Source organism: Megascapheus bottae, chromosome 16, assembly GCF_031878675.1.
Source record: "Megascapheus bottae isolate mThoBot1 chromosome 16, mThoBot2.hap1, whole genome shotgun sequence".
NCBI lineage: Eukaryota > Metazoa > Chordata > Mammalia > Rodentia > Geomyidae > Megascapheus > Megascapheus bottae.
The window spans coordinates 5,152,099-5,166,626 of NC_143524.1; the positions used below are offsets into that span (position 1 = coordinate 5,152,099).

Consider the following 14,528-nt stretch of genomic DNA (forward strand, 5'->3'; position numbering starts at 1 on the left):
GCCATGGCTGCACTGGGAAAGGTTTTGGAGAAGATGGAGACAGGGGAGGGGTTTGAAGGGGAAAGGGCAGTGCTATGGAGCAGGGAAGGTATAACCATGGGCTTGGGCGAAAGGCAACAGAGAGATTCAGGTTTGAGAGATGAAATAGGGACAGTGGGCCCGCTGCGGTGCAGGCTGCCAATTTCATGTGTGGTGGTTTTCTTTCCTTTTCCCAGAGGGCGGGAGAACAGCTCTGGGATTGGCCTGCACTATGGTCTTTCCAAGCCCCAGGGATACCAGGTCGTCACAGCCAATCCCATGTCCTGTTATTTGTGTAGCTGTTTTCTCGGGGACCGTATTTCCAAAGGATTTTTTTTTTAATGCTCCCAGCCCTCCAAAGGATTTTAGATCTGGAAAACTAGAACGATGTGGAAAGACCAAAAGAGGGTGAGGTATGTCGTGCCAGCACTAAACTTTCTGCCTGTCTCTTCCTTTAAATGTCACCCTTTGCTGGGCATGATGGCTCACGCCTAGAATCCTAGCTACTAAGGAGGTTGAGATCTGAGGATGCCAGTTCAAAACCAGATTGAGCAAGAAAGTCTGCAAGACTTTTTTGAGGGGGACTTGAACGCAGGACCTAATCACTATCCTTGAGCTGCTCTTGCTTAAGGCTAGCACTCTATCACTTGAGCCACAGCGCCACTTCTGGCCTTTTCTGTGTATGTGATATTGAAGAATCGAACCCAAGACTTCATCCATGAAACTCTTATCTTAGAAAACTGGAAGTAACACAGTGGCTCAAAATGGTAAGGACCAGAGTTCAATACTTATAACTACCAAAAAGAAGAAGAAGAAGAAGAAGAAGAAGAAGAAGAAGAAGAAGAAGAGGAGGAGGAGGAGGAGGAGGAGGAGGAGGAGGAGGAGGAGGAGGAGGAGGAGGAGGAGGAGGAGGCGGCAGCAGCTGCAGCAGCAGCAGCACCTTAGTTTAACCAGCTGCTGTGAGCTCAAACTCACAGTTGACTGAGCTAAGCCCATTGGGGTTGGAGGTAGACTCAGAATGCTCTTTGAGTGGAACTTCAGAGGAAACCCATAGGGCACTGGCATGCCTTCTGCCTTTCTGTCCCAGAAGCAGGCAACTGCAATGGAGGTGGAAGAATTTTTAATTACTATATAGTCTAGATTGGCCTTAAACTTTTTGTGGCCAGTTGTGGGGCTTGAACTCAGGGCTTGGGTACTGTCCTTGGACACTTTTTGCTCAAGGCTAGTGCTCTGCCACTTGAGCCACAGCACTACTTCCAGCTTTTTCTGTGTATGTGGTAATGAGGAATCAAACCCAGGGCTTGGTGTATGCAAGGTGAGACTCTACCACTAGGCCTCTTTTTTTTTTTTTTTTTTTGTCGGTCATGGGGCTTGAACTCTGGGTCTGGGCGCTGTTCCTGAGCTCTCCAGCTCAAGGCTATTGCCTTACCCCTGGAGCCACAGTGCCACTTCTGGCTTTCTGGTAGTTAATTGGAGATAAAAGTCTCACAGACTTTTAGTGCCTGGGCTGGCTTTGAACCAAAATCCTCAGATTCCAGCCTCCTGAGTAGGTAGGATTACAGGCATGAGCCACTGCATCTTGCTTAACCTTGTTTTTTTGCCAGTCCATTTGAGCCACATCACCACTTTCGGCTTTTCTACAAGTATGTGGTACCAAGGTCTTTGTGCGTGCTAGGCAAGCACTCTACACTAGGCCAAATCCCCAGCCCCCTGTTTAAATACTTTTTAAAAAATTATTGTTACAGCTGGGCTATAACTATAATTGTGTTGTGCTACTCTGTCCAGCCAGACATGGCAGCTCTTGAATAAGGGTTTGAGTCCTGGGTCCTCCATTGAGCTAGGCTTGAACATGTTATTCAATGTCTCTAAATGAGTTAGAGCACCCATAATGGGTACTGCTAATGGGTCTATCACAAAGGCTGTTGTAAGTGTTAGATTCAAAGATAACATTTGTATAACATATATATATATATATATATATATATCTTAGCATCTGGCACACAGCCATGCCCAGTAAACATTGGCTATTGTTAAAATGCTGGAGATGGGCCCAGGGACTGGTTCCCAGGGGCTGGGGAAGTGGGATGGATCACGTGCAACTTAAATCATCAGCCAAAAGGCAGAAAGGTATGTGGCTCAACTTTCTTTTTAAAAAATTTTTTTTAAAAAACATTTTTGGCAGTCATGGGGCTTGAACTCAGGGCCTGGGTACTGTCCCTTCACTTTTTCTCTCAAAGCAAGCATTCTTCCACTTTGAACCACAGCACACTTCTGATTTTCTGCTATTTAATTGGAGACAAGAGTCCCACAGTCTTCCTGCCCAGGCTGGCTTTGAATCTTTGAGTCTGTCTCCCCTCCCCCAGTGGAATGTGCTTGCATGTACATATGCACATAGTCCTGTCCATGTGAGTTATTTCAAAGACCAAATAGAATGCAAAAGCTGTATAGATAGTTGTTCTGCTGTATAGTTGGGGGGGGGTGGATAATGATAAGAAAAAGTCATTTCTCATATATTTGATAAATATATATATATATATATATATATATTGCCAATGCTGGGCTTGAACTCAGGGCCTGAGCACTGTCCTATGCTTTCTCAAGGCTAGTGCTCTAACACTTGAGCCACAGCACCACTTCTATGTATGTAGTATGAGGAATCAAACCCCAGGCTTTGTGCATGCTAGGCAAGCACTCCACCACAAGGCCATGCTCCTGGCACCTCCCTAATATTTTTTGTTTTATGCCAGTCCCAGGGCTTGAACTCAGGACCAGGACATTGTCCCGGAGTTCTTTTGCTCAAGGCTAGCGCTCCAGTTGAGCCATCGCTCCATTTCTATCATTTCTATTATTTTTTTCCTTTTTTTTCAGTGCATCAGAGATAGGAGTCTCGCAGTTTCCTGCCCAGGCTAACTTGGAACCACTGGCATCAGATCTCAGCCTCCTGAATAGCTAGGGTTATAAGTGTGATCCACCAGTGCCCATCTTCCTAATTGTATTTATTTATTTATTTATTTATTCTCATCCTGGTGCTTGAACTTAGAGCCAGAGCACAGTCCCAGAGTACATGTTTTTAATCCCATCTACTTGGGAAACTTGAATCTGAAGATTGGGGTTGAAAGCCAGCCCAGGAAAAAAAGTCCATGAGACTTTTTTTTTTTTTTTTTTTTTTGCCAGTCTTAGGGCTTGAACTCTGTTCCAGGGCACTGTGCCTGAACTTCTTTTGCTCAAGGCTAGCATTCTACCACTTGAGCCACAGTGCCATTTAGGCTTTTTTTGTTTATGTGGTACTGAGGAATTGAACCCAGGACTTCATGCATGCTAGACAAGCACTCTACCACTAGGCCACACTCTCAGCCCTAAACAATATATTTTATAGGCATGTAAAGATGTGTTATTTTTTTCTTTGAAATACACAATTCCGGGGCCAGGAGTTTGGCCTAGTGGTAGAGTGCTTGCCTAGCAAGCAAAGTACATAGAAAAAAAGCCAGAAATGTTGCTGTGGCTCAAGTGGCAGAGTGCTATCTTTGAGGAAAAAGCCCAAGGACAGTGCTCAGGCCCTGAGTTCAAGCCCCAGGACTGGCATAAAAAAAATTTAAAAAATAAAATAATTCCAACCAGGTAGGTGTTTGAGGCTTTTGCCTGTAACCCTCACCCTAGGTACTCAGTAGGCTAAGAGCTGAGGATCAAGGTTTGAAATCAGCCTGGGCAGGAAATTCTGTAAGACTTATTTCCAATTACCCACAAAAAAAAAAGAAAGAAAGAAAAGTAGTGGGGGGTGTGGCTCAAGTGGTAGAGTGCCAGCCTTAGGCCAAGAAGTTAAGGGACAGTTAAACCCAGGTCCACAGTTCCACAGTTCAAGGCCTAGACCGGCACAACACAAAAAGTAGCCAAAAAAAAAAGAAAGAAAGAAAGAAAGAAAGAAAGATCAACAGAATTCTGTCGCGTAGTATCCTGGACTTGGGGATAAGGAATAAACAGGTCGGGGGAAAAAGATGTAGATGAAAGTGATGTCGTGATCTGTCCCTTTGCAATGAGTACTCAGGGCATTCAGTTACACATAGGATCTGGCACGGATCGATGACGACTGTGTGCCAGTAACTAACCCATTCTGTAGGTCCTCCGTCGCCCCGAACAGTCAAACCGGGGCCAGCCGAGGGGGAAACTGAAACGAGTGGGAGGGCCGGGACTATTTTCACTTTTCTCTTCCTGTTTGTCCACACTGGGAGAGCAAGCCAGGATTTCTCATCTCTTCCAGTTCCCACATCGCTTCCTAATTCACAACGACTTGGGAGAACGCCAGTCTCCCAGCTGGAGCCCGCTGCTTCCGACGCGCGCTAGCGGCCCCGCACGATGGGCCCGAGCGTGGCCCGGGGGCTGGGACCTTCAGGGGCAGGGACGAGGCTCAGGGTCACTCGTGGGCGCCCGAGGGCTTGAGTTGGGCGCGGCTGTGCCAGCCCCGGGCCCGGTCGCGCGCGGCAGCGATCGTGGCCCTGCGCCTCGGTATCAGAAGACGCCTCGTGGGCGCCCGGAAGCCCCGGTGCCGTCCAGCCATCGGCCTTGGCGGGCGCAGCAGGCCCGGGCCTTTCCCCGTGCAGGGCGGGCGGCTGCAGGGCACGCAGCCCTGGCTCAGCTCCAGACCCGGCCCGGGGTGACATCACCACACTCCTCCGAGCGGCGGGGCGGGGGGGGAGCCCGAAATCCCCTAAAAACAGAGTGAGTAATCGCCGGCCCGCCCTCCAGGCGGGGCGAGACCCAGAACAGGCCGAGCGCCGCCGCGCCCGCCAGCCGCAGGAGCGGCCTCGGCGGGAGCGCCTTGGTCGCCGGCGCGGTGCGCTCCGGTCCGGTCCCCGGTGCCCGGTGCCCGGTGCCCGGCGGCGGCGGCGGCGGCGGCGGCGCGCGCGCGCGCGGCCTCCCGGTCTCGGCGCGGCGCGCCTTGGCTCCAGATCCCCGCGCGCGCGGCGGCTCGGACAGCGGCGCAGCGCGCAGGCGCGGCCGGATTCCGGGCAGTGACGCGGCGGCGGGCGCGCGCGGCGCATTTCCGCCTCTGGCGAATGGCTCCGCTCTAGTGCGCGCCGCGGGCTCAGCTGCGACCCCGGCCCCGCCCCCGGGACCCCGGCCATGGACGGTGAGGGCGCCCTCCGACCCCGCGGGGGAGCTGCGTCCGGGCGGGCGGGGCAGTGGCGGGGACCCCCCCGCACCCCGCCTCGAGGTGCTGCGCAGGGAGCGGCCGGCCGGATGGTGGCGTGGGGCGGGGCGGGCTCCGGGGGGCCTGACTCAGTTTCCCCTCTCGGTGGAGGGGGAGCGTTGCGCAGTATCTCCCTGAGTGGCAGTGAGGGCTGTGAGCCGTGACTCAGTCCCAGTCCCCCCGCCCCGGGCCCGTGGGGGGCAGTTCTGACTTGTTTCCGTGTTTGCGGAGAATGTCGGGGAGCCTGCTTTCCGGGGGGGGGGGGGAGGTGGTGCCTTCCTTCAGTGCCCCTTAGGAGAGTGAAACCGGCCCTGACTCAGTTTCCTTCTGCAGAGGAAGGATTCCATAACCCTTCCTGGAGAAACAGGTGCCCCGCGCGCCCCCTCCCCGCAGGTGGTAGGGGGCAGGTGCCGGCTCCCGAGCGCCTTCCTCGGGAAGGAGCCCGGCTTCCCACCCTATTCGCACTGACAGTGTCTCCCCCTTCCCTTGCAGACCTGTTTCCCCTCATCTTCCCCTCGGGTAAGTGGACAGGCCTTTGGTGGCGGCAGAGGAGGGGCTGTTGGGGTTGGGGACCCCCGGGACAGCCCCTGACGGCGCTGGCCGTGCCTTCAGCAGAGCCAGCCCAGGCTTCTGGCCCCTATGTGGAGATCATGGAGCAGCCCAAGCAGCGGGGCATGCGCTTCCGCTACAAGTGCGAAGGGCGCTCCGCGGGCAGCATCCCGGGTGAGAGGAGCACAGACACCACGAAGACGCACCCCACTATCAAGGTCAGCACTGACCCCCAGGGGTGGGTGGGCGCGCAGTGGGACGGGAGCGATCCCAGGAGCCCGGCAGACTTGCCTCTCAGGCTGCTTTACCTCCAGTGTCCGAGGGCCAGGTCTGGGACTGCTGGCCTTCTAGAATACTCCCTGTACTTTGGACAGGTCAATGGCTACACAGGACCAGGGACTGTTCGAATCTCTCTGGTCACCAAGGACCCTCCTCACCGGCCTCACCCCCATGAGCTTGTGGGGAAGGACTGCCATGATGGCTTCTATGAGGCAGAGCTCTGCCCGGATCGGTGCATCCACAGGTGAGTGCCCTGCAGGCCACAGGTTGGGAGGTCAGGCAGGGACCTCATGCAGTCTCTGAGTAGCAGTTACAAAGTTTCTCCTCTGGGCATAAAGTCAAATTTTTCTCTCCTTGTTGTGCCCCAGCTCTGCAAGCTGATTTCCTTGTCTTAAATTGAGCTAATGGACTATCCCTTAACAAGAATTAATTACACAAATGTAAACAGATAAGATACCTTGAGAGTAATAATATCAGTAGTGAAAATAAAACAGGGTAACAGGGTGAAGGGTAACTGAAGGGCCTGGAGTGTGGACTAGTCGTAGAGTGCTTGCCTAGCATGCATGAAGCCCTGGGTTTGACATTCATAGATAAAGCTGGAAGTGGTGCTGTGGTTCAAGTAGTAGAGCTCCAGCCTGGAGAAAGCCCAAGAACAGTGCTTAGGCTCTGAGTTCAAACCCCACGGCTGGCAAAAAAAAAAAAAAAAGAGAGAGAGAGAGAGATAACTCAAGGCTGGGGAGTGGCCTCATCATTTTGGATTGGGAACTAGAGCAAGACCTCTCTTTGAAGACTTGGTGAGAAAGAAAAGAGAAGCATGAAAAAGCATTCCAAACTGATGGGCCTTGAAGTGGGAGTGAGTTTAGTGTGATTAGAGGATGGGAAAGAAGCCCCATGTGGCCAAGAATGGAGAGCTGGGGAAAGGGGGTGTCTTGTCCTCAAAAGTAAGTAGAGGAATCCTTTGAAAGGTGTGGAGCACCCCAACAGTTAACCTGCAGGTCGAAGGTGGGCAATCTGCTAATTCTTGTGGGTACTTCAGCTTCCAGAACCTGGGGATCCAGTGTGTAAAGAAGCGAGACCTGGAACAGGCCATCCACCAGCGCATCCAGACAAACAACAACCCCTTCCAAGGTGAGGGGTAAGGGAGAAAAGCCCTGGAGCCTGTGTGGGGCGCCCCCCCACACTTTATCTTCCCAGGGTTCCCTGCCCTGCCTCTCAATGGCCAGGACTCACAGTACAGGTGGAATCTTCCCCCCATTCAGCCACACTCTCATTGTACCATTGACACACACAGATGGGAAGTGACATGCTAGGTCACGGAGGAGTCAGCAAAGAACCTTATCTTTCTCCTCCTCCCAGGACTTGTGTCACACCAGCCCTCAAGCAGCCATCCGTGCCTGGAGTTCCCTGCCCTTTCTCATCCCTTCCCTCCATGTGCCCCTCTCTAACTCCCTGGCTCTCCTGACCATCTGTTTTTCTGGCAGTTCCCATAGAAGAGCAGCGAGGGGACTATGACCTGAATGCTGTGCGGCTCTGCTTCCAGGTGACAGTGCGAGACCCATCGGGCCGGCCCCTCCGCCTGCCGCCAGTCCTCTCTCATCCTATCTTTGACAACCGTGAGTGGCCAGGTTGTCTAGAGGGAGGGGCTAAGATGGGTGTGGCCTGTGACAGGTGTTTTGTGTAGCCATCCACATACATTGTCTCTTCTGTGCCCGCTGTGCTGGTTGAGGATAGGGTGAAGACCCAGAAGTGCCCCCCCAAAGTAGAGCTCGCAGGCTGTTGGGGAGTCTGCTGGGAAGAACTTTTGCATATCATGTGCCCAGAGGGTGGCATGCTAGATCTGTGCTAATGACTCTAGGAAGTGGATTCCTGGGAACCTGCCATGCTAGACAACAACTGTTCAATGACAGAGGCTCCCAGCCTCTGAACTGTGCCCACATTGACAAGTCAGTCTTTAACAGCAGGACAAATGAAGATAAAAGGGCTTTCAAAAAAATAAAAAATATGGGGCTGGGAGTTTGGCCTAGTGGTAGAGTGCTTGCCTAGCATGCACGAAGACCCAGGTTCAATTCCTTGGTACTACATACATAGAAAAAAGCCGGAAGTGGTGCTGAGGCTCAAGTGGTAGAGCTCTAGCCTTGAGAAAAATCCAAGGACAGTGCTCAGGCCCTGAGCTTAAGCCCAGGACTGGCAAAAAATAAAATAAAATAAAAATAAACAAGGGTTCTGGAGCCCCGAAGACAATAAACCAAGATCAACCCGAGGTCAGGGAAGAGCTTATTGCCAAGATGGCACAAACCTGATCCTAAACCTGTGCTGGGGCTGGGTGGAGAAAGAAGGGAAAGTGGCACCAGCTGTTCCCACCACAAGGACATTGATGCTTAGATTTTAGTCACAGTTGTGTTCTCCTTGCCTGGAGTCTTACTGAGCACTGAACACAGCAGGTAAACTAGTTGCTGGATTGGTTGGGTTCAAGGAGCAACTGGAATAGTTTGACTGTGACCACAGAGGTGAGGTTGGCGAGCTTCGGGCAGCCCTGAGAGGGAGCTGGGCTGCAGCATCTCCTGTAGCCTATCCTGGGGACTTGTGGTGGTTCAGGGCTTCCTTCCTGATTGTCACACCCTCAGGCGCCCCCAACACTGCAGAGCTGAAAATCTGCCGAGTGAACCGAAACTCTGGGAGCTGCCTGGGCGGGGATGAGATCTTCCTGCTGTGTGACAAGGTGCAGAAAGGTACACTGGAGGGGAGGACTGGACTCTTTGGACTGAGTGGTGAGGGCAAGGCTGAGCAGAGGTGGTGAGTGTCAGGTGTCTGCTTTCAGTGCCCCCCCTCCCCGGTTATGGGACCCCAGCTGGGCAGCAGGGTGAAGTCTCCAGAGACCAGCACTGGAAGTTGAGGGTGAGGGCCGCAGGCTCAGAGGCTCTGATGCCCTGACTGCCCTGCTGGCGTTTCCCACAGAGGACATTGAGGTCTATTTCACCGGCCCCGGCTGGGAGGCCCGAGGCTCCTTCTCTCAAGCTGATGTGCACCGCCAAGTGGCCATCGTGTTCCGGACCCCCCCATACGCAGACCCCAGCCTGCAGGCTCCCGTGCGTGTCTCCATGCAGCTGCGGAGGCCTTCCGACCGGGAGCTCAGCGAGCCCATGGAGTTCCAGTACCTGCCAGACACAGGTACACAGCTGGGGAGGGCACAGCCGGCTCGCTCAGCCCCCACCAACACACTGGGCAGAACTTGAGGTTCACGCCGTCTAATCATCACCATGTCAGCCACAACGTAGAGAAGGCTCCACTTCTCAGAGTTCCCGTCATTGACACGTGACTAAGCAGAACCCATTTCTTGCCTTATTTAAAATAGTGACACTCAGAGCTTACTTTGAGTAAAGTTAATTAACTATATCTACTCTTGTTTCAAGAGTTTCCACACACACACACACACACACACACACACACACACACACACATTTTTTGGCCAGGCTGTGGCTTGAACTCCGGGCCTGGGCTCGTCTGTACTCAAGGCTAGTGTTATACCACTTGAACCACAGCACTGCTTTCGGCTTTATCTGTGTATGTGGTACAGAGGAATTGAACCCAGGGCTTCATGTATGTTAGGCAAGAACTCTACCACTAAGCCAAATTCCCAGCCCTCAGTAAAATAATTTGAACCTCTCCCCACATTTTTGAGGACTGAGACTTGTTTGTGCTCCTTTATCAGTGGGGACAAGACATCTAATTGCCGGTCCCTGGATCCGCAGACCTGTTACTATGCTGTGTGATCTTTTCTTTCTCCTCTCTTTTTTTATTAGTTTATGCTAATATAAAGGTATTTATTTGTGCTATTTCCATATATGTGTATGATGTACTTTGATCACATTATTATCTTCTACATCTTTCTTTTTTTGTTGTGTTTTGTCTTTGTTGGTCATGGGGCTTGAACTCAGAGCCTGAGCCTTTTTGCTCAAGGCTAGCACTCCTTAGCACTCGATCACTTTGAGCAGCGCCACTTCCACCTTTTCTGTTTATGTGGTACTAAGGAATCAAACCCATGCATGCTAGGAAAGCACTCTACCACTAAGCCACATTCCCAGCCCTCCCACCACCCCGCCCGAATCCATCATTCTTACTGCCCATTTTTAAAAGTTTTTTAACAAATCCCATACTTGGTTTTCATACTTGCCTATGAAGTCACAACCGGTCGTCTCTTGTCCTTGCCATACAGCCCAGCTGTTTTGTGTGCTTGTGTGGTGGCGGTGTATGCCAGAGCCTGGGAATATAAAGATGAATGAGACAGATTCTCTGCCCTTCACAAGCTGAGTCAGCACATAGACATGCAAATCACAGCCCTGGTTCAATGCAGAGAAAATGAGGGTACGTGCAGATGTCAGGAAAAGGCAGTGCAGGAGCTGGGATGCAGAGCAGGTGGTTTTTACCGTGGAGAACGTTTGAGAAGTGCATTTTCCAAGCAGGAGGCTCAGACACCTGTGTGAACGGCTCACACCAGTCCCTCACCAACTACCTCTCATTCAGACCCCCAGATTGTATTTCTGATGCTATTACTGTCACTAAAGTGCCACGCCATTAGGACTAGGTCAGTGTCTCCCAGAGCAGGGCTCCTGAGCTTGGCTTCAGCCAAAAAAGCTTCTCAGACAGCCATGGAGTATGGAACTGCTGGACTAGGATTCGATGCCGTGCATCGCTGGTCTTTGGTCTGGGGAAGGGCGTCCGGGAGCCTGGGCCCGGCCGAGGACAGCCAGCCCCACTCCCCCCGTTACTTTTCCAGATGATCGCCACCGGATTGAGGAGAAACGCAAAAGGACCTACGAAACCTTCAAGAGCATCATGAAGAAGAGTCCTTTCAGTGGTGAGGCGAGGGTGGGGAGGGCTCCAGGTAGAGGCAGCGGGCGGGCAGGAAGGGGGACAGCTAGGGGCGGAGAGCTGACCCAGGCTTTGCCCGGCAGGACCCACTGATCCCAGGCCTCCACCCCGGCGCATCGCTGTGCCTGCCCGAAGCTCCACCTCCGTCCCAAAGCCAGGTACGGGTCTTCTTCTCTCTCACTGGAGCTGGGACACGTTCTGGAAGGGCGGTGAGCAGAGGCATCGCCTCTCAGCAGGCTTTTAATGCTGGTCAGGTCATCTGGGAGCGGTGCACGCGTGGATTCTTGGGTCCAGGCACAGAACTGGAGATTTCAGAAGTGGGGACCAGTAACTTCCTGGGCAGCTAATGTACATGCAAGTCTGAGGACCACTGCAACCTTAAACCCTGAAGTGGAGAGCTGCCCCCCCCACCCAGTACTTGTCCAGGAGCTTCAGGTCAGGGCCTTGGTGCTGTCCTTGAGCTTTTTTGTGAAGCTAGCATTTTACCACTTGAGGCACCGCTCTACTTCTGGCTTTTTTAGAGCTTAATTGGAGATAAGAGTCACAAACTTTGCTTTGCAGGCTGGCTTTGACCCATGACCTTCAGATCTCAGCCTCCTGAGTAGCTAGAATTACAGGCCCGAGCCACAGCCTCTGGTGGACAGCGTGTGTGTGCAAGTGCGGGTGTGTGTACAGCCCAGGAGCTTGAACACAGGCCCCTGGTGCTGCTCCTTAGCTTTCTCACTCAAGGCTGGTGCTCAGTCACTTGAGTCACAACTCTGCTTATGGCTTTTTGGCGGTTTGCTGGAGATAAGAGTCTCGTGGACTTTCCTGCTTGGGCTAGCTTTGAACCAAGATCCTCAGATTTCAGCTTTCTGGGTAGCTTGGATTCCAGGCATGAGCCTCTGGCATCCAGCCTAAATTGTCTTTCTTAACGTACAGATAGGGTCTGGGAGTTTGGCCTAGTGGTAGAGTGCTTGCCTACTATGCATGAAGACCCAGGTTCGATTCCTTGGTACCACATACACAGAAAAAGCCAGAAGTGGTGCTGTGGCTCAAGTGGTAGAGCACTAGCCTTGAGAAAGCCCAAGGACAGTGCACAGGCCCAGAGCTCAAGCCCTAGGAGTGAGGGAAAACAAAACGATAGAGATAGATGCTAATACAGATACAGAGCAGAGGAGAGAGCTCTCAAATGAATTAGGAAAGTGAAAACAACATAGTTCTGAAGTAGCAAGGTGTACATGCTGACGAGTGGCTCAAAACAGTGATGCATACTCACTGCTGGCCACCACTCCCTGTTGTGCCATGGATTTAGCCCCTTAGAAGAAAGCATTAAGGAATTTGTGGGCTTAAGAGGTCAGCAAAGGTTCCGTTAGGAGGGCTGGAAGCAGACCTAGCAAGCCAGGGCAGATTGGGTAAGTGGAAGGAGCTGCTGTGTTGGCAGTGATTGCAAAGGGAGGGGTTGAGTTATGGAGGACAGGGAGAGTCTCTAGTGCTGCTCTGACCCCAGTCTCTTTGTCTCTCCTCCAGCCCCCCAGCCTTACACCTTTCCACCATCTCTCAGCACCATCAACTTCGATGAGTTTTCCCCCATTTTGTTACCTTCAGGGCAGATCCCAAATCAGGCTTCAGCTTTGGCATCTGCCCCTGCTCCAGTCCTGCCCCAGACTCTGGTCCCTACACCAGCCATGGCATCGGCTCTGGGCCAGGCCCCAGCCCCTGTTCCTGGCCTCCCCGCAGGCCCTCCCCAGGCTGTGGCCCCACCTGCCCCGAAGACCACCCAGGCTGGGGAAGGCACGCTGTCGGAGGCCCTGCTGCAGCTGCAGTTCGATGCTGACGAAGACCTGGGGGCCTTACTTGGCAACAGCACAGACCCAGCTGTGTTCACAGACCTGGCATCTGTCGACAACTCGGAGTTTCAGCAGCTGCTGAACCAGGGTGTCTCCATGCCCCACCCCACAGCCGAGCCCATGCTCATGGAGTACCCCGAGGCTATCACTCGCCTGGTCACGGGCTCCCAGAGGCCCCATGACCCAGCTCCCGCCCCGCTGGGGGCTTCAGGGCTTCCCAATGGCCTCTCAGGGGATGAAGACTTCCCCTCCATTGCAGACATGGACTTCTCAGCCCTTCTGAGTCAGATCAGCTCCTAAGAGGCGATGCCAGTCCTGCCCAGAGCACCAGGCTGCAGCGGACTGACGCCCTCCCAAGGCACTATGGATTCTGGGGGGTGTGCTGCAACCGCCCCCAACCTCTTTGGGTGGCATCTTCTGGGAGTGACACATTTTATTCTTTTATTCCCAGTGTCTCTCTCTTTTCTTGGAGGTGCTTAAGCAGAAGCATTAACGTCTCTGGAAATGGGGAGGACACCAACGCTTTCTTCCCCTGTCTTGATGGCGGGCTCCCTCTCTGTAGGGAACTCTGGAGACCCCTCCCTGTCCTCCAGCTTATAGCACTCTCCTAGAGGAGCAGCTCGAACTATGGCCTTCATGGCCACAAAGCCTTATTATCAAGTGTCTTCCTCACATCCTGAGTTTATTTACACCTTGAGCTAAAATCATGCTCCTCCTAGCAGCCCCTCTGTGGTGATGCCTAACACCAGCGCTTGAAGGGCTGGACTTCCTGCCCTATAGGTCTGTCCCAGCTCTTTCCTTGCCCAGTGATGGCTGAAGTCCAGGATCCCTGGGGAGTTTGGAGACTTCCCTGCTCCCCCTTTTCTCAAGTGCCTTACTAGCAGGGCAAATGTGTATGAGAACAGTGGCGGACAGGCCAGAAGCAAATGTGCAGTGGAGGAACTTTAGCCGTTGGACTCACGCTCTTTCTGTTCTGAACTAATAAATGTGTTTGCCAAGCGGGCCAGGGATGTGTGGTCCTTCCCCGAGCGCAGCTCCCCGGCGGATGGTGCGGTGCTGGACACTGGCGTGGGGCGGTGGAGCCCCGAAAACCAGCTGCAGTGACCGTCCAGCGCGGAGGCAGGGCCGCCGCCTGGGGTGGAGGAGGCAGGGCCGCCTGGGGTGGAGGAGGCAGGGCTCCCTCCTCGGGGTGGAGGAGGCAGGGCTCCCGCCTCGGGGTGGAGGCCCCTTGGCTCCAGGTCGTGGCTCAGCAGAGGAAAGCGGGCCAGCTTTGGGAAGCCACTCCGGGGACAGTGGTCCAGGACGCTGCGCGAGGACGTCCCGGGCGGGGGTGGCCATCTCTCCCTGCTCCGCCCCGTTGTGAGAGGAGCGGTCGGATCCTAGGCCGTGGGGGCCGTCGGGCCGTGGAGGCCGTCGGGGCCGTGGGGGCCGTGGGGGCCGTCGGGCCGTGGACCTTCCCGCAGGGCCCGCGCAGGCCCGGCCGGCCGGCCTCCCCTGGTGCGCATGCGCCCTGGGGATGGAGCGGCGCGGCTCCTAGAATGGACCTGCGCACTGGAGACCCGCGGGGCTGGGCAGGTACTGCGCTCTGCTCGGGGGAAATCCCCGGCGCCGGGGCCCGGCCGCCGACTCCCGGGACGCCCGTGGAAGTCAGCCAAGCCCCGGGGAGCCGGACCGGGCCTGCAAGAGACGAGGAAAGACCGGGAGCCGCCGGGCGGCCTGGCTCCCCAGGACCCCCCCCCCCGGGGCGGAGAGAGGGCTGAGCCCGGCCCCAGCCGGACGGCCTGGCTCCCCCGGCGACC

The 14,528-nt window shown here is 54.3% G+C and overlaps 1 protein-coding gene across 2 annotated transcripts; it reads left to right on the forward strand.

Moving 5' to 3' along the window:
• The first annotated feature begins 5,026 nt into the window (after positions 1-5,026).
• Rela (RELA proto-oncogene, NF-kB subunit) lies at positions 5,027-13,733 on the forward strand. Of its 2 annotated transcripts, none has more exons than XM_090347352.1 (11): positions 5,027-5,143; positions 5,696-5,722; positions 5,816-5,970; positions 6,127-6,275; positions 7,068-7,159; positions 7,513-7,644; positions 8,656-8,760; positions 8,987-9,199; positions 10,806-10,886; positions 10,984-11,058; positions 12,410-13,733. In XM_090347352.1, exons 1-11 carry the CDS (start codon positions 5,137-5,139, stop codon positions 13,027-13,029), a joined length of 1,656 nt encoding a protein of 551 aa, XP_090203478.1. In that variant the 5' UTR covers positions 5,027-5,136; the 3' UTR covers positions 13,030-13,733. The 2 variants fall into 2 exon arrangements, with proteins under 2 accessions (XP_090203478.1, XP_090203479.1); XM_090347353.1 differs by having other exon boundaries at positions 5,819-5,970.
• Positions 13,734-14,528: the final 795 nt, after the last annotated feature.